The sequence below is a fragment of the Hoplias malabaricus genome, chromosome 2 (genome assembly GCF_029633855.1).
Source record: "Hoplias malabaricus isolate fHopMal1 chromosome 2, fHopMal1.hap1, whole genome shotgun sequence".
Classification (NCBI taxonomy): Eukaryota; Metazoa; Chordata; class Actinopteri; order Characiformes; family Erythrinidae; genus Hoplias; species Hoplias malabaricus.
The window spans coordinates 29,496,261-29,519,631 of NC_089801.1; the positions used below are offsets into that span (position 1 = coordinate 29,496,261).

Genomic DNA, 23,371 nt, shown 5'->3' on the forward strand with positions numbered 1-23,371 from the left:
ATGGCCAGTTTCAGGTTTAGGGCAATTTTTATGGTCAGTCTGGACATTTGAGAGAAATATAGCTTTGCCAAATACTGGAATTAATATAAAGTTCAGATGATTTCAGATTAGAGTAAAAACCCCTATATAAATAGGTGTTTGTGCATTTGCCAGTTGGAGACTTAATTCTTAGAAATGTATATGCATCTGTTCTTTAAACTGTTATGATCAGTGTATGTCTTTTTCATCAGTCTAAGTTTTGTCATGGATTTCCTCTGGCATTCTTCATGGAAACCTTAATGATTAATAGCTTATCCTATTAGTGCTCTTTTTTGGACTCTGGAATCTCTAGTTGTTTAAGATTAAGCCTCGGTAAACGTGACTTGCAGACACAAAGATTGCCTATTAAATAGTGAGATGCCACAAGAACAAGAAAGTTTTGTTAATGCATTTTTGTCACCATAACATTTTGATATATTATATACAAATGATTGTATAATATATAGAAAATCACGAAATGAAATGGTTGCTATGCATGAGCTTAATCCAACTTGTGCACTTCCAAGAATTGGCAAAAGAGGTTTAAATCTCCATGGACTTTGGCTCTGGAACAGTAGAATTGTGCTTTTCTGAGTGTACCTTGAAGTGGTGTAATCCAGAACTAGTCACTCACCATCACTACCTGGTCACAAACAATGCTGCTATGGCTGATTGCCCTTAAATCTTAACAGTAGTGTTCTGAGTATCTGAATAGTGTCATATACTCATTAATACTTTTTATTGCAGAGGAAATGTGGGATATGCAGGTGCCCAAAAATACTGGGTATTGGCTATGTGTGGGCGGCACGGTGGCGCAGCAGGTAGTGTCGCAGTCACACAGCTCCAGGGGCCTGGAGGTTGTGGGTTCGATTCCCGCTCCGGGTGACTGTCTGTGAGGAGTTGGTGTGTTCTCCCCGTGTCCGCGTGGGTTTCCTCCGGGTGCTCCGGTTTCCTCCCACAGTCCAAAAACACACATTGCAGGTGGACTGGCGACTCGAAAGTGTCCGTAGGTGTGAATGTGTGTGTCTGTGTTGCCCTGTGAAGGACTGGCGTCCCCTCCAGGGTGTATTCCCGCCTTGCGCCCGATGATTCCAGGTAGGCTCTGGACCCCCCGCGACCCTAAATTGGATAAGCGGTTACAGATAATGGATGGATGGATGGATGGCTATGTGTTTCTGCATTGATCTATATGTTTTGATTAGGTCAGTAACATCAAATTTCCTCCTGCAGGTGTAAATTGTCTCAAAATGTCTCTTTTGTTCATTTTGTGCTGTGTCTTTAACAATGTCTATTTGTTTAGCACCAAACTCTACTTCTCCAAGTATTATAGTACTGCAAGATGGAATGCCACCAACAAAGCAGCCAACCTCTCAAATGGTGGTTAATACCACAGATCCTACCTTCACTGAGGAGGTAACAATTGTGGCAGCAGGTTATAAACCTGGGAATTTGAGTGAAAAACAACAGCTTGATGTAAACGCCCCAAATGTAACCCAAACAAAAACAAAGCTGTCAAAAGTGAATATATCAAAAATTTTGGGAGAATCAAAGGAAAACCAAATAGATGGACTAGTCCCTGGAGTGCTCTATAATAAGACGTTGTTTGGGCTATTGAAAAGACAGAAATCTGAAGCAGTCCATGCACAGGCCAAGAAAGGTACACAAAATTAATTTCTTTTGTTCATCAATTATTTTAATGCTGCAAATATAAAATGTTTATTTAGGGAAAAACACTCTCATCATCTATTTTAGCATCACTCCAAAATAGTGGGAATATCAGTCTTTAATATTCACTCAGTATGAGATGCAGTTCTGCAGGTTCCACAATTGGTCACAGTGCACTAACAAAGTGAGTTGACTAGGTTTAGTCAAATATTCTGTTTTGGGAAACACCTGGAGAAGCTTATTTATCTGAAAAATTATCTGGGAAAGTTAACCGTGTTTCTGGAAATATATAAAGTTGTATAAAGTCCATTGTATTTTTGAGATTGCACATATTCACATGCTGTTAAGTACATCTTGTTGACTATAATGCTATATAGGTTTGTAGTGGTGCATCACATTTATATGTACGTCATAACAATTTTATAGTACAATTTTTCTGTACTTTATGGCATTTGTCCTGGAATTGTGTTATGTTTCTACTGAAGTATAAGGTAGCATTATCCACTATGCTATACTTATTGCTATACCAATCAGCATAACATTATTGAAAACAACTTGGACTCATCATGCCTTTGATACATATCTAAGGCACTTTGGAGTATGGGAGAAGTTCATGTTTCATTTGCGTCACGTTTTTCATCAGTCATTTTTTGTGTCCAAATGGTAATCAATTGGGAATCTCTGGCTACTAAAAAAACAGCAGTTTTGCAGTTCTTGGCACATTGAAATCAACAATACTATGGAATCTCATTTAAAAGCACATTTTTCTTAGTTCTCTACCTCACATATGCAATACAAACCTTAAGAATTAATTTTAAATTTGTCTAACCCACATACCTGTGCTTTCCAGTAGGGTTAATCTGCACAGTCTGTTCCAGCGAAAGAGATTAGGTTGGCAAAGTTATGCATTACACTTTTCTTAGCAGTCTGTAGGCTATTTTTCTAATTACTCCAAATTTATTGCTCAAATTCTTGTCAAGTTTACTGTGCTGTTGTCTACCAAGTAGTCTTTATGAATAACTTAATAAAAACCAAATGCAAATAGCACAAGCCATTTGCTATATAAAATCAAATCTGACATCACACCTGGACTTTGGTTAAATTACAAAGTAAAGCCTATGTGATTATGTAGATAACATCTACTTCCAGAGCAATGAATCTGATAGACCGTGAAAATCTGTGAAAAACACTGTGCAGTTCACACATTTCTGACCTAACTCATTGCCAAAATTCCTCTTCTGTAAATTAGCTTCCACCATTCTTTCCTTCTTGCCTCATTCTTACCTCTTATGTGTCAGCTGGTAATGTTGCAGAAAAGTAATGGAACCAAACCATTTCACCAAAATATTCAGTGTTGAAATAATGCAGTATACAATTATGTCTAAACTTCAGTTTGGTCTCTTTGTCTGTCAGAGATAAATAAGCCCCAAATTGTGAATGCCACTATATCTGATGTATCATGGGACAGCTTCAATGTGTCCTGGAGCACTGAGGGTGACACTGTCTTTGAGAACTTTGTGATTGAGATGGTAAACTCAAACAATCCAGAGAGGCAGAATTTGACAGTGTCCAATGATACCCTCAGCCTGGGTGTGTCTGACCTAAGCCCCAACACCACATACACTATTGCCTTGTTTGGAGTGTATCAGGGCTCCAACATAGGGCCTATCTACATTGAAGCAACCACAGGTACCACATTGCACTGAATATGGAATAGTAAACTGTATCCACATTTTATTTCTTTGTTCTGTCTGCTTTTGATCAAACTTAGATTTAACATACATTGAGTTGAACAGAATATTTCAACAGTGGCTCTCATCATAAAATATTCATCACATATGTTTTTTTTAAATTATTGTGATCTATGTTTATATCATGAGTTAAATCCATTATACTAAACAATGTTAATACACAGTTAACTGGCCAAAAGTGATAGCTAGCTTACTTAGAACAGATGTACACATTGTTTTTATTGTTCATGGTTTATTTTGTTTGTTTGATGTGTCCAAGCTATGTTTGGACATAGGAGACAAGTTTTGCAAAATTTTAGTTACTTGAATATTACATATATTAAGGCTAGCATGTGATAGCATGCTATTGTAACTGTTCCTTTCCCATAATATCAAATGTGTTTGTTTTTTTAGGACCTCTTTCTCCTTTGTCCATTATCTCTTACTATTTAGGATGGTCCCATTATGCCTATAGAACAATACCTGGTGACATCCCTTTATGATTAAAATAATATATGTCTATCACATGCTAATCTGTGAAAAGAAAGGTCCTAATAGGTGGCCACTACTAGTAAGTCGTGGAAATGAGATGTATAAGTCATGGCCATATATTAGTAAAACATGGAAATGACATAGTTAAGCAACTCTTTTTAACACCCTACTAAGATTTAGCCACATTTTAGCCTCCTGGTTTCACACCTTAATAAAATGTGGCCTTGTGCTATTTATATTAGCAAGGAATGTCAATAGTGGAATTCTATATCTTGACCTTTGTTTCCAAAAACATATGCTTTTCAACTTTCCACTTTGTTAAATCTAATACATTTCTTCCTTTAGTGAGTGCACCAATGGTGGGAAAGCTCTATGTGTCTAATGTGACATCAGAGAGCTTCTCCCTATCCTGGAATGGCACTGAAGGGAATTTTGAAGGGTTTATTCTGGAGATAATAGACTCCAGCTGGAGCAGGGAGCCAGCTGAGTATAACCTCTCACACAAGGCTGTCTCCCATGATGTCACTGGCTTGAGACCAAGCACTGACTATATAGCCTACCTCAGTGGAGTTGTGAAGGGAAAAAGAACCCAAACCATCAGTGCATTTGCAACCACAGGTAAACGGACGCCTCTCCTTTCAAACCAGTCTTGGTCAGTTTGTACACTTTATGTCCACATGTTTGTAGACTCCGCTATTTAAACCTTGTTCAGTTGTGTATAGCATGTATAAAAAAAATAATAGAATAATAGAACTCCATAGAAAAGCATGAAATGTAATGGGTTCATCTGGAGCTGCTACACAAGCCTAAAATCACACAGTTCATAAAGCAGTAAAGACCCCAGGCACTGGACTTCTTGCTATAATGGGATCCAGAAGTAACCGTCTAATATCTGTACCTCACAGCAATAGACCTTATATAATTTAAAGCCTTCTTAGAGGAGTAGAACCTGTTACAGCAGCAAAGGGGGTTCAAAACCCCCAGAGTCCCAGCCAGAGGAAATGTTGGATGAGCTGATGTCAACAAATGTTTGGGCATATAGTGTTTATGCTATTTAGTAAAAGGTATGCCTGATGCTTTGTAACAGCAGTGTAAGAAGATTTTCTTTCCTCTGTAGCGGCAGAGCCAGATCTGTCGGGGCTAGTTGTTTCTAACGTAACATCAGACGGACTGTCTCTCTCCTGGCGGGTTGGAGAGAAGCTGTATGATAACTTTATAGTCGAGGTGAGAGAGTCTGCTTTGCCCTCGCAGGCCATGGGGCGTATTTTGCCCAAGGGGGCACGCTCCACAGAGCTGAAAAGATTAAAAGGAGGCACACAGTACCATATCAAGCTGTTTGCTACCTCAGGCAATCGCAACTCCGCCCCCCTGACAACTGTGGTCACCACAGGTACTGCACTACATGCTTACAATACACTTTTCCTAGGGTCCATCTAAAGACAGATGTCAATTAAGACTGTATTTGCTGTAATACATTGGAGAGTTGGCACTGTTTGTTCTTTAAATGTGGTAAAGCAGGTTAGAGATATGTTAAAAGTACTGTAAACTGTACAAAACTGTAGTTACATACTGTTGTTTAAAAATTTGACATGTGCTCAGTGTCAAATATTCAATTGGCCTATGTTATTGAGTGAAATTTCAGTGGACTTGGGATGAAACTTGTTACAGTATAACATGTAAACCATTAAGTGGGCAGCATCCTAAAAACCCAGACAAATGGCTACCATATGTACAGATGAGGAATGCGGCACTGACCACAGTGTGGGAGATTTTCCCTCCTCATTTTGCTTGTACAAGTACTAGAACAGCAGGACAGAGATTTGTGTGCACAAACCTATGGCGCCTATGTTTGGACATATGGCGAGAGCCCCAAGAAGTTCAGGGAAAGTGCAACTGCTAACTGTATTATTGACTTAGATGTAAAAGAATGTAAAATACAATAAGGCATAGACAGAAATTGCACTGACTTTCCTTGCTGAATTCAGTAATAATCAAAACAATCTCTGTAGATGAATAGGCCTCCTATTTGGTCATAGTTCCTCATAGCAGTTGTGTTATATGTTCACATTTGATGCTATTACTATCTTAGTAATGTGAATAGGCCAAAATATCTTTAACATGTGAATAGGCCAAAACAGTTTTAACAGTTAGAAACAGCAGGAATTTCTTCATGTAATGGAGAGTTTCTATGGATTTTGTGAAAGTGCGCCAACAGTGGACAGGAGCTTGTTTAATAATTATAAAATACCAATCATTAACAGTCATGACATACAAATGTTGTAAGTACTAATGTTTGGAGATCCTGCTGCAGTAATCAAAACCAATTAATCATTATTAGTTACATCTGTTTACATTTTAGAAACTGGATTTCTACTTTGCCACACTTTTTCATACATTGAAATGGGGTGCTGCCGGAGACACATTTTAGGAAGAGTACAGAAATTATTAAATCGTTAAAACAACAATGCAGATCTTAGATAAAGTAAGAAACAGCATGACATGGAGAATCTGAATGTAGCATAGGTTTTATTAGAAATGTATAGCAGTTAGTCAAATTGCAAATTAAAGGTATTTATTATAGTTTTCTGTGAAGGATGTGATAATTATTTGGATGTGAAAAATGAACAAATATGTTACTTGACACTGACATAATTCATCCATTTGTACCGTATTTAAAATCATATCAAACCAAAATGAATTTGCATTAAAATAACCATTATGACATTGTCTTTTGTTCAGAACCCAAGCCCAAGTTGGGGCCTGTAGTCGTGTCTGAAATTCACCCCAATAACCTCACTGTGTCTTGGAGTACAGTGACCCGACATTTTGATGGGTTTGTGCTTCGTGTGATTGACCGAGATCAGTTACATGATGTAATTCAGCTGAAACCTTCAGCTGCTGTGCGAAACATCACAGTACCAGGTCTTGTGGACTCTACGTTGTATGATATTGAGATTTATGGCATTTCTCACAAGCGCAAAACCCCTTCAGTTTTCCTCAATGCCACCACAGGTACAACAGAACATCTCAAATTGTCTATACTTTCATGTTTTACCATAAATATGATATTAATAAAACAGGGTATTTTGGTATAGAGTAGAGTGCAAAAGAAAATTTAATTTCCAATAAATTCCAAGTGCCCATTTCAAACAGTGAAATGGAAAACAGTGAAATTTTGGAAAATGATGTCTTTTAAAAGGAAATGAAATAAATGGACAATACTTTTTTTTTACTTTTGCTCAGTACTGTATGTTCATAATGTGATCATAAGTGTCCACTCAGAAGAAAATGTTGAATACTAAAAAGCTATCACTGGCTCTATCATTCTCCTTCAGTCAGTATCACTGGATTAAAGTCTTTTGTTCTCCAACTGGACAATATCTCACTAAATAAGAATAAAAGCCTTGTCTAATCTCATAAATATCCAACATAATCTCAGAAATCTAATTGTTAATACAACAATTTGCATGTTTTAAGGACACTGATTTTACAAATTAAATGACTAGTTTGATCAATTCTATGACAAGCAATTTTGACTCTTGCGAACACTGCAGAATCAACTTTGTCTCTCACTACTTTTCCCCTCATTCTGACTCTGACTTTGGACCCAAACGAAACCTATGCCATTCTTCCCAGCTTCATTACCCAAAGTGGAAAACCTCACAATTTCGGAAATCACTCCGTTTGGATTTCGTGTGTCCTGGACAGCTCGGTCCAGTGAAGGCTTCAGCCATTTTCAAGTAAAAGTGTCAGATTCTGGCCGACTGCTGGAACCACGGCAGTTCCTGGTCCCAGGGAACCAGACATCCTTGGAAATCTGGGGCTTGATCACTGGCATTGGCTATGAGATCAGTCTGTCTGGGGTTTCAGGGTCAGGGCTGCAGTCCCTCCCAGTGACCACAGTGGCTGAGACAGGTACCACCTTTTATTTTTTTTTTCATCTTGTTGCTTTCTGTGTTACACTTGGGACCTCCTTAACGAGAATTTAATTTTAAATTTAAGACATTACATGCACTCTCTGAAATGAAATTCAAAATCATATACATTTATACATATACACTTACCCTTTGGCATTACTATTGCACGTTTTACATTTGAATTTTGATTGTAGTGATCTCCCGATATATTATTACTGTCCACTGAAAACAAGCTGATGTCCTCACATTGTTTAAAAAATGATGAATTGACCAAAAGGAATACAATCCTTTTTACTTTGACCTAAGAATGTTTTTTTTCTGTAAAGTTATCAATTTTGGAGATAATGTTTATCATTGAATAGCGATGATATACAAACATGTATGTTTTGTTGTTGGGAATTTAGCTTAATTCAACTGTTGCTTAATTATTAGGCTCTTAGGCTGAGGACCAACATTGGCTGGGGTCCACCAGACCACCTTTGGTTGAGGAGTCATAATGCAACACAAATACTTAAATCTTGTTCAGTCCTTTATTTCTTATTCTCTAACAAGTTGTTGTGTCTCTGAGCACGGTGATTGAGTATGTGCTGCTTCAAAAATATGTGCAATTGAACCTTTTGCCATATTTACACTGTTTTCTAGTAAAGCTCTTCATTAATAGGAACTTACTAGGATTGCATTAATATTGATGTGTTTTCACTGACAGATAAACACCGAAATCTAACTTCTAATATGTAACATATCCTTGTTGAGATTCTAGAAAACAGATAATAATATAAAATAGTATATAAACATAGTAATGTAAACACAGCAATGTAAAATAAGCTTTGCGAGATTGTCTTTATTGATGTCAGCATCTTCAAGAGAAATGTCAGTGCCATATTTTAGAGCTCAAGTCTTAGAGGCCTCCGGCAAAATAGTATAAAAATCTTAGTCTTATCTCCTACACGTTGACAGTTATTACAGTCATATTGCATAGTACATTCATATTACATACATTGCTTTAACCGTGTATTTGTTTTATATAGTTTTATATTATGTAGAACTTATTTGTAATTATACCTGTAGATTCTGTAGGCAATTTCAGTTAAATTTCTCCAATTCTAAGACCTAGTTGTGTGGAGCAGAGAACACACAAAATATCCTAGAGTGTAGAAAATTTGTATTCAAACCATGTATTGATATTCAGAGAAATAGCATCCCAATGTAAATTTTAAACACAATGATTGCTACAAAATGTATCTGACATCAGTAAAAGTCATCACTTATCATTAGTTTTAAATATGCTGTGGTTATTAACATAGGGGCATAATCTGATCCATTTCTTTTTCTAATTCTGTTAGACTTTACATCTGTAGACGAACTGTGAATCTTAGTTGCATGTAAAATCGCTCCTCTATGAACTGAAAACAGTTCCTTGTATTTTAAGGCATGGCCAGTTTGGGGATGTGAATGAAAGCAAGCTTCAAGCTGCTGATTGTGTCCTTTCACATTGAAAGAAAGGAAAGAAAAAAAGATGCATTTTCCCTTGTCAACCCAGAGGCTGAGCCTGAGATCGAGCACCTTTTTGTGTCGGATATCACTCCGGAGAGCTTCCGCATTTCTTGGACTGTGGATGACATCTTTGATCGATTTGTGATTAAAGTCAGGGATTCCAAAAAGCTTACCTACCTCCAAGAGTTCCTTGTCCCTGGGAATGAGAGAACCAAAGTTTTGAAATCTCTTATTGGGGGGACTGAGTATGAAATTGAGATTTATGGTGTCACACTGGAACGCCGTTCCCAGCCCATTACAGCTGTTGCCAGAACAGGTACCATTTTACATAATCCCCTGTCAGTCCATTTTGACCATTCGTCCATTAACAGGGTTGCACCGATATGGAGTTTCTTGGTCGATGAAATAACCGATAATTGTCATTTAATTTTGGCATAAATACAACCATTTAATATAATTTAATATAATATACAACAATAATCGATATATATTATATATGTTTGAGACATACAAACAAATATTATTGATTAATTTTACTCCATTGGCTAGTAGTTTTACACTGAATTTAATGTGGGAAAGAGCATCTGCCAAATACATATTGTATTTGAATGATTTAAAATTTATGGGAATACATGTATTGGTTATAATTATCGGCTATAATTCCAATATCGGACCAATAATTATTTTAATGTTAACTTTTTTGTGAATAATATATTTATGACTACTGTACTGTACAATACTACAATGTCTCATCTTTGCATCTGTATTGGGTTGAGCTGGAAAAGCCTGTTGCCTTCTGTGGAAGTATGATCTGATTTTATCTTAAACAAGTATTACATATGTGCCAGTTTGCTACTCACACTAATGACTTGGAATGTGTTCATCAGAATGCATTGTGTCGTGGGGTTTAACATGTGCATGTAATTATGCATTGAGTAGTTGTTTTGTTGAATGAAGAAGGCCTTTGTATATATTTAATCTAAAGAAAATAACACTCTCTGTGGATGCCATGTTCATAAATACTATACATCATGGTTTTATTAATATATATTGTTATTTATAATTTGCCTAAACTTAACATAGAGTTTACAAACATAACATACAAGTTCTAGTAACTAATTTATAACTTCATGTGATGAATATAATTTATGAAGTATTTAATATAATAAAATGGCATAAAATAAAGTATAATGCACTTTTTATTACATTGATTATAGACATGTTTCAAATGCCTCATAATAATGTTTTATAACATATTTATATGTTGTTTAAAACATGGTACTCATAGAAACTGTTGCCCAAACAGAGCCTATATTAACAGCCTTCATTTTTAGCATGCAAACTACTAATTATACAAATATTTGACTATGCATATCCAGACTTACACGTAATACAGATTGATTGACTTTGGCCTGATCGTATCTGGAATGGAAGCAGTCTGCTCTCCATTAAAAGTACTTTCTTGTGTGTCTAATGATTGTCCCCTCTAGAATTTGTTTTCTGTAGTCATTATTTGCACTGTTTTACAGGAATGCTTCTGTCTATCTTTCTTGCCTTAATATCCAAGAAGACCAAAAGTTTCCCAGTTCCCCAGTGTTCTTACTTTGAATTACTTGAATGAAATGCCTACATTTCATTTCTTTGCTCAAGGTCTTGGAGCGCCACAGCGCATTCAGTTTTCTGAAGTTACGGACACCTCTGCTGTGGTCCACTGGAACATCCCTCATGAAAATATTGACAGCTACCGTATTACTTATGTACCACTCCAGGGAGGTGAGTGCCCCTCAAATGCTTGGGGAAGATGCCCAAGCACAACCCACATTACAAACTGTTGCATGCAATTTTTACTAGAGATGTCTCTAAATCCCCAGAAGTTACATAGTGTCATTTTAAGCAGTCCCAAATTATTAACAATTTAAGACATCTCCAATGTTTTGTCAAAGGTGGCCCTGCCAAAGTGATTGAAGTGGATGGATCACAGTCTCAGACTCGCCTGACCAACCTGATCCCGGGTGAATCATATCAAGTAACAACCATTGCAATGAAGGGTTTGGAGGAGAGTGATCCAGTGTCTGGCACTCTTACTACTGGTAGGCTTTGTAACTCACTATAAGCTACATTAACACTAAGGCTGGATGTGAACATTTTGTAACTGAGTTGTTAGTTAAAATTTATTTAGTTTGTACCCAGTTTCTTCTCTATTTTGATCATGGACAGTTGCATCTGATAGCTATATATTCTCCCATCACGCTGTTCCACAAAGACTGGAGCATGAAAACCCATCTGTCTTTTCAAATGAATTTTAATGCATTGTTATTGGAGTTCAGCACCTTTTTCTATGCAAGGTATAGCATCTCAGGGAGTCACATAATATTCATTCATTCATTCATTCATTATCTGTAACCACTTATCCAATTCAGGGTCGCGGTGGGTCCAGAGCCTACCTGGAATCAAGGCGGGGAATACACCCTGGAGGGGGCGCCAGTCCTTCACAGGGCAATACTGACACGCACACATTCACTCACACACTCAAACCTGCGGACACTTTGGAGTCACCAATCCACCAATGTGTGTTTTTGGACTGTGGGAGGAAACCGGAGCACCCAGAGGAAACCCACGCAGACACGGGGAGAACACACCAACTCCTTACAGACAGTCACCCGGAGCGGGAATCGAACCCACAACCTCCAGGTCCCTGGAGCTGTGTGACTGCGACACTACCTGCTGCGCCTGTCACATAATATGATGAGTAATAATTATACACTTACGTACTCCTACGTACGAACTTCAGATCACAAGGGGACAACTAGCAATCTCCAGTCATACAGCCAACTTCCTAAAAAGCCCTGGTATAAATTTGTTAAAAAATTACACTAACCTATAGGTTGTATGACTGCTAAATGTGAATTGTGAAATGTACCACATGGTGGTCAGCTCTGAACTGTTGTATTCCTTAACCGCAAACTTCAGAAACTCAAATATAAGAAACACTTGTTTCCTTTTAATTAGATAATTACTCTATTCATACAAAGGTGCTGTTAAATTTGTAGCATGTTTGATTTCTGCATAGACTTAAATAATAGTTAATATCAGAATTTGTTCCAATTTAGTGTTTGTTATATAGATTACCATTTTGTGTTATGTCCAGATATTCAGACTGTATATGGAAGTGATGAATATCAATTTGGGAGTCTCATTAAAATCTGTGTCTGTCAGAGGTTCACTGTGTCATAGAACAAGCCACTAAATATTGATGCGTTTGAAACGTGTTTATGCCTCTGATAAACACTGATTAGTTTTTTTGCCTGAGAAATGTGTATCTAATGTTTGCTCAAAAGCCAAGCCCTGAGTATTGGATGTAAATACTTTATGAAAATGAATTAAAGAGTAGAGTGTTAAAGAATCAAACAAAAGTTTGCCATCTGTGTGTTCTTCACACTGAGTTTGTTCTCTTCACTTGAAGTTGTAGATATGCCCCAGAGTCTCACTGCTGCCAATGTCACTGATACCGATGCACTGTTGCTATGGCAGCCAGCTGTAGCCACTGTAGATGGATATGTCATTACGTACAGTGCAGGCACAGGTGAGAACATCTGTTGTTTTTCAGTTTGTTATTACAAATATCAAATAATACACATTGTCACCTTATTTGTGTGTGGATAAAATTCAGAATGTCAATGTACGTTAAATCTGCCTTCTTCACAGTGGAACCAGTGGCAGAACAGGTATCTGGGAACACTGTAGAGTTTGAGATGAATAATCTGGAACCAGCCACTCAGTATACAGCTACAGTACATGCCATTAAAGATGGCCATAAAAGCGTTCCTGCTACTGTTGATTTTATAACAGGTAATTACCATAACGACATTTGTCATTTTATGTCTTTCAGCAAAGTGTCAGAAAAATATAGGGGAGCTGTCCTTACAATACCTTACAGTTTTCTTCATCTTGTAAATATTATGTAAATCTTGTAAATAAAACAAATGGTAATATATCTGTTATAGTTAAATTATTATTAATAATGAATACATATAACTGTACTCAATGGCAGCATATGACTAGAAAGCAATAGTGGTCCAAAACAGAGCCTTGTGGAACACAAGTATTAGATTTGTATATAGAAATAATTCACTGGAAATACTGTTAGTCACTAGACTAAATGTACAAACCGGATTCCAAAAAAGGTGGGACACTAAACAAATTGTGAATAAAAACTGAATGCAATGATGTGGAGATGGTAAATGTCAATATTTTATTCGTAATAGAACATAGATGACAGATCAAAAGTTTAATCTGAGTAAATGTAACATTTTTAAGGAAAATATGTTGATTCAAAATTTCACAGTGTCAACAAATCCCAAAAAAGTTCGGACAAGTAGCAATAAGTGGCTGGAAAAAGGAAACTGAGCATATAACAAACAGCTGGAAGACCAATTAACACTAATTAGGTCAATTGACAACATGATTGGGTTTAAAAAGAGCTTCTCAGAGTGTCAGTGTCTCTCTGAAGCCAAGATGGTAAGAAGATCACCAATTCCACCATTGTTGTGCAGAAAGATACCAGAATGGTGTTACCCAGCGTAAAATAGCAAAGATTTTTAAGTGATCATTATCATCCATGCGTAACATCATCAAAACATTCAGAGAATCTGGAACAATTGCTGTGCGCAAGGGTCAAGGCCGTAAAACTCTATTGGAGGCTCGTGATCTCCGGGCTCTTAAACGTCACTGCACCTCAAACAGGAATGCCACTGTCAAAGAAATAACAGAATGGGCTCAGGAATACTTCCAGAAAGCATTGTCAGTGAACACAATCCACCGTGCCATCCGCCGTTGCCAGCTGAAACTTTAAAGTGCAAAGAGGAAGCCATTTCTAAGCAAGCTCTACAAGCTCAGACGTTTGAACTGGGCTTGCATGTCTGGAAAGTCACCATTAATGCAGAGAACTATGTTCAGGTTCTAGAACAACATATGCTCCCATCTAGACGTCATCTCTTTCAGGGAAGACCCTGCATTTTTCAACAAGATAATGCCAGACCACATTCTGCAGCAATCACAACATCATGGCTACGTAGGAGAAGGATCCGGGGACTGAAATGGCCAGCCTGCAGTCCAGATCTTTCACCTATAGAGAACATTTGGCGCATCATAAAGAGGAAGGTGCGACAACGAAGGCCCAAGACGATTGAACAGTTAGAGGCCTGTATTAGACATGAATAGGAGAGCATTCCTATTTCTAAACTTGAGAAACTGGTCTCCTCTGTCCCCAGACGTCTGTTGAGTGTTGTAAGAAGAAGGGGGGATGCCACACAGTGGTAAAAAATGGCCTTGTCCCAACTTTTTTGGGATTTGTTGACGCCATGAAATTTTGAAACAACATATTTTTCCCTTAAAATGATACATTCTCTCAGTTTAAACTTTTGATCTGTCATCTATGTTCCATTACGAATGAAATGTTGACATTTGCCATTTCCAGATCATTGCATTCAGTTTTTATTCACAATTTGTTTAGTGTCCCAACTTTTTTGGAATCCGGTTTGTAAAACATTACTGTGAACTTTACATTTTAACAATTATAATATACAAATAATATCTGTTTGGTGTAGATGTGGATGCACCCCGGGACTTTGTGGCCAGTGATATCCAGACAGATAGTGCTTTTCTGACCTGGAAACCTCCTCGGGCATCCATCAGTTTCTATGTGCTAACCTTTGAATCACCTAATGGCACTATAATGGTGAGTGCATTATCACTACATTTCACACTGGGGTAGTGGATTCAATCCCAACATTGAGTGACTGTCTGTAATTTTGGTGTGTTTTCCCCATGTCTGCGTGGGTTTCCTCAGTGTGCTCCGGTTTCCTCCAACAGTCAAAAACGTATGTTGGCTGTGTAAAATTGCTTATCAAGCTCTTTGACAGTGAGAAAATTCTACATACTCACTACAACAGGACACACTACAACAGAACATGTGATACTATGTTACAAGGGTTTTTTTTCCACATACAGTACCTTTAGAAAATAATTGACTTAATTATATAATTGCTTAATTGATTAATTGATTCAGAACTGCATAAACCAAGGTCATTTGTCATCTTACCATTTCAATTGCAATTTTAACTTGCTCTCATCCTTTCGCCTCTCTATTCCTACTCAGGGGAATCTCTGATGCCATCTTAAGGGATGTTTCATTTCAGTATTAACTAAAGTTTATTAAATGAGCCCTCTGAGGTGCAAGGGAACTTCCACTTGCGGCATCTATTGCAACAGTGAAAACAGTGCTGGACAAATCAGTTTATAAGTATAATTTATACTCTATCCTGAGATTCAGTAGCTTGAATCTTGATCTAGTTCTGTTGCCACACAAGCGCAGATGTAGAAAATACAATCAGTACAAATTCACTAAATATAATTTAATTAAAATCCCTGTCTCTTGATTGTTTTTCCTGAAAGTGTACATATTCCACATCTCCTGCTTTGTGCAGTGAACCTAGGATTTCATTTATAGCCAGTCTGCCCTGTGCAGATTCCTGCATAACACAGTCTACAGAGCCTTTTTGAGCTAATCTTGGATGATGACTAATTGCTGTCTGTTTCATCAGGAAGAGATTCTGGAGCCTTCTGCGACTTCACACAGGCTTTCCAAGCTCAGTGGCTCCACTCCGTACTCCGTCAGAATACAGGCTTTTACTGGACCTGACAGTGGCCAAAAGCAGAGCCAGAAAGTCCAAACTGATTTCACCACTGGTGAGTACATTTACATACTCCAACATTTATTTTTGCTGTTTTACTGGTGGCCTACATTTGTTTTTAAGATTGAAATAAAAACGGCCTCCTGAACTAACTGAAATCTTTGTAAAGGTCAGCATATGTAAGAGGCTTCTTCATATCTCACTATCCTGTAGTTGTTGAGCATTACTTGTTTAAGTGAATTTCAAGATCTAGCAGAATGTGTTTTAAATGCATCATTAAACTTCTATCCCCACCTTTGTGGAACAGGTGGAAAGCTGTATAGGAATCCAAAGGACTGCTCCCAGACTCTGCTGAATGGAGATACCTCCTCAGGTCAATATACCATCTACCCTGGAGGAGATGAGAACCTGCCTGTGAAGGCCTACTGTGACATGACCACTGATGAAGGTGGCTGGATGGTGAGTCAGTAGAATTAATAATAATAATAATAATAATAATAAATGTATATTTAATACGTCACATTTATATAGTGCCTTTCTAATACCCAAGGTCACTTTACACAACGAGGGAAAAAATGGGGAAAAGAAATGGGAAGACTCTTAATAGGGGGAAATAAGGGGAATTTATCAGTGTGTCTGAATCTAAATGTGGAAAGGAGTCATATCTGTGGTTTGACACGGTTTTGCAAATGAAAATGTTAAATGTACACAAACACATTGTTCATAAATGTTATATCTGTATTTAACATGACTGACAAAGCAGCAGTCAGAATATAGATTACATGACAAAACAGCTGAGCAGCACATATTATCAACATCATTCTAGAGATAAACTGCACAGCACCATTTGAAACTCATCACAACCAGCCTGTTTAAAACACAGTGAGCATAACATTCAACAAATGCCACTAAACACACAGAATCTCAGATGACTAGCAGAATAACATACAAATATATACAGACCATAAGCCACAGAGCCGAAAGATTTTAAAATCCAGACTTATAATTTAAAAATTCTACAACATATAATTGGTGGCACGGTGGCGCAGCAGGTAGTGTCGCAGTCACACAGCTCCAGGGACCTGGAGGTTGTGGGTTTGAGTCTCGCTCCGGGTGACTGTGAGGAGTTGGTGTGTTCTCCCCGTGTCCGTGTGGATTTCCTCTGTGTGCTTCGGTTTCCTCCCACAGTCCAAAAACACACATTGGTAGGTTGATTGGTGACTCAAAAGTGTCTGTAGGTGTGAGTGTGTGAATGAATGTGTGTGTGTCTGTGTTGCCCTGTGAAGGACTGGCGCCCCCTCCAGGGTGTATTCCCGCCTTGTGCCCAATGATTCCAGGTAGACTCTGGACCCACCGCGACCCTGAACTGGATAAGCGGTTACAGATAATGAATGAATGAATGAATGAATGAATGAATAGCATATAATTACAAATATCTAGCCCAACGGGTCTTTGGTCAAGAGCCAGTATTTTTCTGCCCTGTGGATTGATTAATATGGCAATCTCCTAATATGTTCCAGCTGCTTTTACAAGATTTATGAACAGGAACATTTCAACACTCCAGTCCGTTTTACAGACACATCAAACAATTACCAAAAATCAAATATTTATTAAAAAGATATTTTTCATGTTTTAATACTGTTAAGTCTTTAGTCTGTTCACGGTAACCAGTAGGGCAGAACCCCAGTGCAAAGGTTTGAAATGCCCCTGATTAATACAGCCCTCACTAAAGACTAATGTAATTACAAGAAGCAGTGCAATTCACATGTATTTTGACATATATGTGACTTCTCATAAACTGTGTTGTGCATCAATGTTTTTAGGTGTTCCTGAGACGCTATCACGGAAATCTTGACTTCTACAGGAACTGGAAGAATTATACTGCAGGATTTGGGGATGTGAATGATGAGTTCTGGCTGGGTAGGACATTGTAAACATCATTACAAATGTCTTTGTATCTGAATAATTAAAAATATGTGATACACTGCCTAACACTGCTTAACATCTGACTAAACATAAGTCGCCTTTTCTACACTCACTGTCTATGTAATCAGCTTCACTATACATATAGGAGCACTTCGTATTTCTACAATTACAGACTGTAGCTCAGGTGTTACTCTACGAACTTTGTTAGCCTCCTTCCATCAATTGTCAGGATCCCCACTGGGCAGGTAATATTTTGGCAGTGGAGTATTAGTTTATGTATTATGAGTGGATAAGACACAGCAATGCTGCAGCAGTTTTTGCAATTGTCAGTGTCACTGCTGGATTGAGAAATACAAACCGGATTCCAAAAAAGTTGGGACACTAAACAAATTGTGAATAAAAACTGAATGCAATGATGTGGAGGGGCCAACATCTAATATTTTATTCAGAATAGAACACAAATCACAGATCAAAAGTTTAAACTGAGAGAATGTATCATTTTAAGGGAAAACTATGTTGTTTCAAAATTTCATGGCGTCAACAAATCCCCAAAAAGTTTGGATAAGGCCATTTTTTACCACTGTGTGGCACCCCCCCTTCTTCTTACAACACTCAACAGACGTCTGGGGACAGAGGAGACCAGTTTCTCAAGTTTAGAAATAGGAATGCTCTCCTATTCATGTCTAATACAGGCCTTTAACTGTTCAATCGTCTTGGGCCTTCTTTGTCGCACCTTCCTCTTTATGATGCGCCAAATGTTCTCTATCAGTGAAAGATCTGGACTGCAGGCTGGCCATTTCAGTCCCCGGATCCTTCTCCTACGTAGCGATGATGATGTGATTGCTGCAGAATGTGGTCTGGCATTATCTTGTTGAAAAATGCAGGGTCTTCCCTGAAAGAGATGACGTCTAGATGGGAGCATATGTTGTTCTAGAACCTGAACATAGTTCACTGCATTATTGGTGATTTCCAGACATGCAAGCTGCCCATGCCACAAGCACTCATGTAACCCCATACCATCAGTGATGCAGGCTTCTGAACGGAGCGTTGATAACAACTTGGGTTATCCTTGTCCTCTCTGGTCCGGATGACATGGCGTCCCAGTGTTCCATAAAGAACTTCAAATCGTGACTCATCTGACCACAGAACAGTCTTTCATTTTGCCACACTCCATTTTAAAAGACTCCTGGCCCAGTGCTTGTGGAGCTTGCTTAGAAATGGCTTCCTCTTTGCACTGTAGAGTTTCAGCTGGCAACGGCGGACGGCACGATGGATTGTGTTCACTGACAATGCTTTCTGGAAGTATTCCTTAGCCCATTCTGTTATTTCCTTGACAGTGGCATTCCTGTTTGAGGTGCAGTGATGTTTAAGGGCCCGGAGATCACGAGCATCCAGTAGAGTTTTACGGCCTTGACCCTTACGCACAGCAATTGTTCCAGATTCTCTGAATCTTTTGATGATGTTATGCACGGTTGATGATGATAACTTAAAAGTCTTTGCTTTTTTACACTGGGTAACACCATTCTGGTATCTTTCTGCACTATCTTTCTGCTCAACAATGGTGGAATTGGTGATCCTCTTACTATCTTGGCTTCAGAGAGACACTGATACTCTGAGAAGATCTTTTTGTACCCAATCATGTTGTCAATTGACCTAATTAGTGTTAATTGGTCTTCCAGTTGTTCGTTATGTGCTCAATTTCCTTTTTCCAGCCACTTATTGCTACTTGTCCCAACTTTTTTGGGATTTGTTGACACTGTGAAATTTTGAATCAACATATTTTTTTATAAATGTTACATTTACTCAGATCTGTGTTCTATTACGAATAAAATATTGACATTTGCCATCTCCACATCATTGCATTCAGTTTTTATTCACAATTTGTTTAGTGTCCCAACTTTTTTGGAATCCGGTTTGTATTCACCAACCAAAAATATCCAGCCAACAGTGTCCTGTGGGCAGCATCCTGCTACCACAAATGAAAGACTAAATGATGAATAACACAAACTGTGCAACATCTGATGGGCCACTGTCTCTGACTTTACATTTTCAAGGTGGACCAACAAGGTAGGTATATCAAATACAGTGGCCAGTGAGTGGGTACTGTCTTTAAAAGGTCTAGCCCACACATATAAGCACAATATACACTAACATGCCACTACTATGTCAGTGTCACTGAGAATGAGCCAGCACCCAAATAAATGGTCTCTCTGGGGGTCCTGATTATTAAAAAACAGCATAAAAGGGCTAACAAAGCATGCAGAACATCATACAGACTACAATCTGTAATTGCAGAACTACAAAGTGCACCTATATGGTCAGTTGAGCTGGTAAAATGGACAAAGAGTGTAGAAAGAGTTAATTCTAATTTTATGGCTGATAAGTCTATGTAGTGTTTTTTCTCATAATATGTAAATTTGCAACTCACTCCTGCCAGGGCTTAGCAACCTCCACAAAATCACTGCATCCGGTCACTATGAACTCCGTGTGGACCTGAGGGATGGTCAGGAATCAGCTTATGCACATTATGACAAATTCTACATTTCGGAACCCCGCAGCCGATACAAGATCCTGATTGGTGGATACAGTGGGACTGCAGGTAGGGATAAATGCCTCCATTTTGCACTCCTAAAATATTTTGCAGCAGAACCATATGTTGTTTTTTCGGAACACGTGTGAAAAATGAACACATTTTTGGGCTATCCAATTGTGCAATAGTTTAAGTGTTGATCCAATATTGAGGAAATTGCAGGTTCCATTACTGGTGATGCCACTGCCATTTGTAGCCAAAAAGGTTAATGTTCTCCTCCAAGCATGTGGAGCTGTCCAATGGTATTGTGTTAGTGACCTTTCAAAAAGATATGGCTGACCTCACATAAACCTCAGGTCAAATTAACCCATTAAGTTTGACAGGTCTTAAAGGAACTCAAATGGTTAAAGTAGTCTATATGAAATAATTATTTTACTGAAAAAAAAAGATATATTGTTTATTCTCTTTTGTCCCTTTCCCAGGTGACTCTATGACATATCATCAAAACAGACCCTTCTCCACATATGACAACGACAATGACATTGCAGTTACAAACTGTGCCTTGTCCTACAAAGGAGCTTTCTGGTACAAAAATTGCCATCGAGTTAATCTTATGGGCAGATATGGAGATAACAGTCACAGCAAGGTGGGATTCTGTTCCAATCCATAACATTTATTTTGTGCTTTCAAAAATAACTACTCACTGCAATAGGTATTAACTAGTGTTAAATTTATGTTCTTAGTTTCCATACTGCATACTACTCTATGCTACTGGTACATATCACAGTACAAAAAATTTAAAGAATATGAACCATTTCTGTTAATACTGGTTTTTAATGGTAGAAATGTACTAAATGTGTATCTGTAAATGCTCATAGGTTGAAGAATGTCTGTACATTTAGGTGGACACCAAAGGTCTCCATTCATTTTTATGAATGTATGTTTTGCTTTTATTTCTACAGGGTATAAACTGGTTCCATTGGAAAGGCCATGAGCATTCGATTCAATTCGCAGAGATGAAGATTCGACCAGTCAACTTTAGAAATTTGGAGGGCAGACGGAAGAGGTCATAGAGTTTATCTGGCAGCTCACCTGATTTACATATAACTTTTTTAAGTCAGTGAGGGATAATGTCACTCTGAATTTTCTACTTCCAATTTTTAATTTCTGTTTTACATGTTACAAAGCACAACTCTACTATTTTTATTTATTGTATTTTTTTTTACACCAAGTCGGGGAAACACAACAAATATTTCACCTCTCTGACATGTTCTCAGAAACACTTTATAATAATATTTGTAGTGTTAAGGGCATCCTACTTTTCTGACATCCCCTCAGTGTCCCAGTAATGTTCACTTCTTATTACCATCACACTAATAGAATCTTAGGATATTTTCTTCCTCCCATTAACTTAATCATATTATAGTACATTTTAAGAACTGCATTCCAAACTTATAATCCAATATAAACCATTTAATTGTTTTAAAGAGTTTTCACAAAATCAGGAGGACTCTTAACATCAGCGCTGAAAGGCCATTTCCAAATATAATAGATGACTTATTTGTAACATACACCTCTTTGTTTATATTGTTCATGTAGTGTAGTGGGAATTCTTCAGTTGCACTGCCATCAGTTCCCTGTTTGGGTATATACGCATTTATATTCAGATCGAAACTCCACTAATGTTAAGAGAATGTCCTGTTCAATAGAGACAATAGAGCATTTAAAATGATAAATTTGGAAGCTAGCCTCTAAATGTTTTGTATCAGTTGAACTGTTTGAAATCTTCCTACACTTCTATACAAAGTTTTCACTTTTGAAATGTGTAAAACTGAACTTGGAGTAAGAATCAAGCTCAACTCCAAAACTCCAATAATTTCCCCTCTCACCCATAATCAATAAAGAACTGAAATGCTCAGAGGTTTGAAAAATAACAGATCTTTAGGTTAGATTGAATTTCTTTGTTCCAATAACTTCTGTAAATTTCTGTTATGTATATAATGAGTATTACTATCACTTTTGATGTCACTATCACAAAGCCCATAGCCTGAGCCACACTTTGTATCTGCAACAAACTGAACACCAACCAACGCAAATAAATTAATTACATTAAAATTACTCTGAAACAATTATGCATTTCTAAGTTTAAAGGTTTTCATTAAAATGACAAATGTATGTGTATATGTATGAAATAAAATGGGTCACTTTGGAGCAGCTGCACATGAGCTAAAGGTCACCATGACCAAAACCAGAAGTCTTTCAGAGGACAATAAACCCACACACACACACACATATATATATATATATATTGAGCTGTGTAGGACTGGAACTGTGTTCTCTGGAATGATAGTGCTTATTTCCTTACTTTAATAATGATCTTGATGCAGAATGCATTACAATATTTACATGAAAAAAGTAGCTAAGTACTGAGTAACTAATAGAAGTGCCATGGAACTTATGAATACATACCAACATCCATTAGCATAGACACGTTTTTCTAGCTATATATTTCTCTTTTTCTCACTGACTGATCTAAATTTCAATTATAATTTTCTAAAGAAGTGCCAGATCACAAAGGACATTATATAATATCACTCAGAAGGAATTGATAAATAAATAGTACATTATCAAAAAGTTAACAGTAGATTACATTACTCAGTAATATACTAGAAAGTAAAGTATTACAATTAAAAAATACTCAAAGTACAAATACATCCTATAACCTATAAGTCCTATGTTAAGAACATATTTGTAACCTCTCTATACAAACAAAACTAATTTCAGTGCGTACATGTACAACTAAATTTATGCTCCACTTAAGTTTTCCAAACAGTTTTAGTCAAGCATTTATTTGTTTTCCATAACTAACAAACTGGACTTCAATCAATATATTTAATATTGTTACAT

At 37.5% G+C, this 23,371-nt stretch overlaps 1 protein-coding gene across 1 annotated transcript in view; it reads left to right on the top strand.

Moving 5' to 3' along the window:
• tnca (tenascin Ca) overlaps positions 1-22,511 on the top strand; it is a 32,793-nt gene extending 10,282 nt beyond the window's left edge. The window contains exons 10-22 of the mRNA XM_066659814.1: positions 3,097-3,372; positions 9,363-9,632; positions 10,967-11,089; positions 11,260-11,406; positions 12,780-12,899; positions 13,022-13,165; positions 14,923-15,053; positions 15,919-16,063; positions 16,316-16,467; positions 17,832-17,928; positions 20,372-20,533; positions 20,947-21,110; positions 21,427-22,511. Of these exons, the coding sequence (XP_066515911.1) occupies positions 3,097-3,372; positions 9,363-9,632; positions 10,967-11,089; positions 11,260-11,406; positions 12,780-12,899; positions 13,022-13,165; positions 14,923-15,053; positions 15,919-16,063; positions 16,316-16,467; positions 17,832-17,928; positions 20,372-20,533; positions 20,947-21,110; positions 21,427-21,537 (2,042 nt within the window). The 3' untranslated portion in view covers positions 21,538-22,511. The remainder of the gene's footprint in view (positions 1-3,096; positions 3,373-9,362; positions 9,633-10,966; positions 11,090-11,259; positions 11,407-12,779; positions 12,900-13,021; positions 13,166-14,922; positions 15,054-15,918; positions 16,064-16,315; positions 16,468-17,831; positions 17,929-20,371; positions 20,534-20,946; positions 21,111-21,426) is intronic.
• Positions 22,512-23,371: the final 860 nt, after the last annotated feature.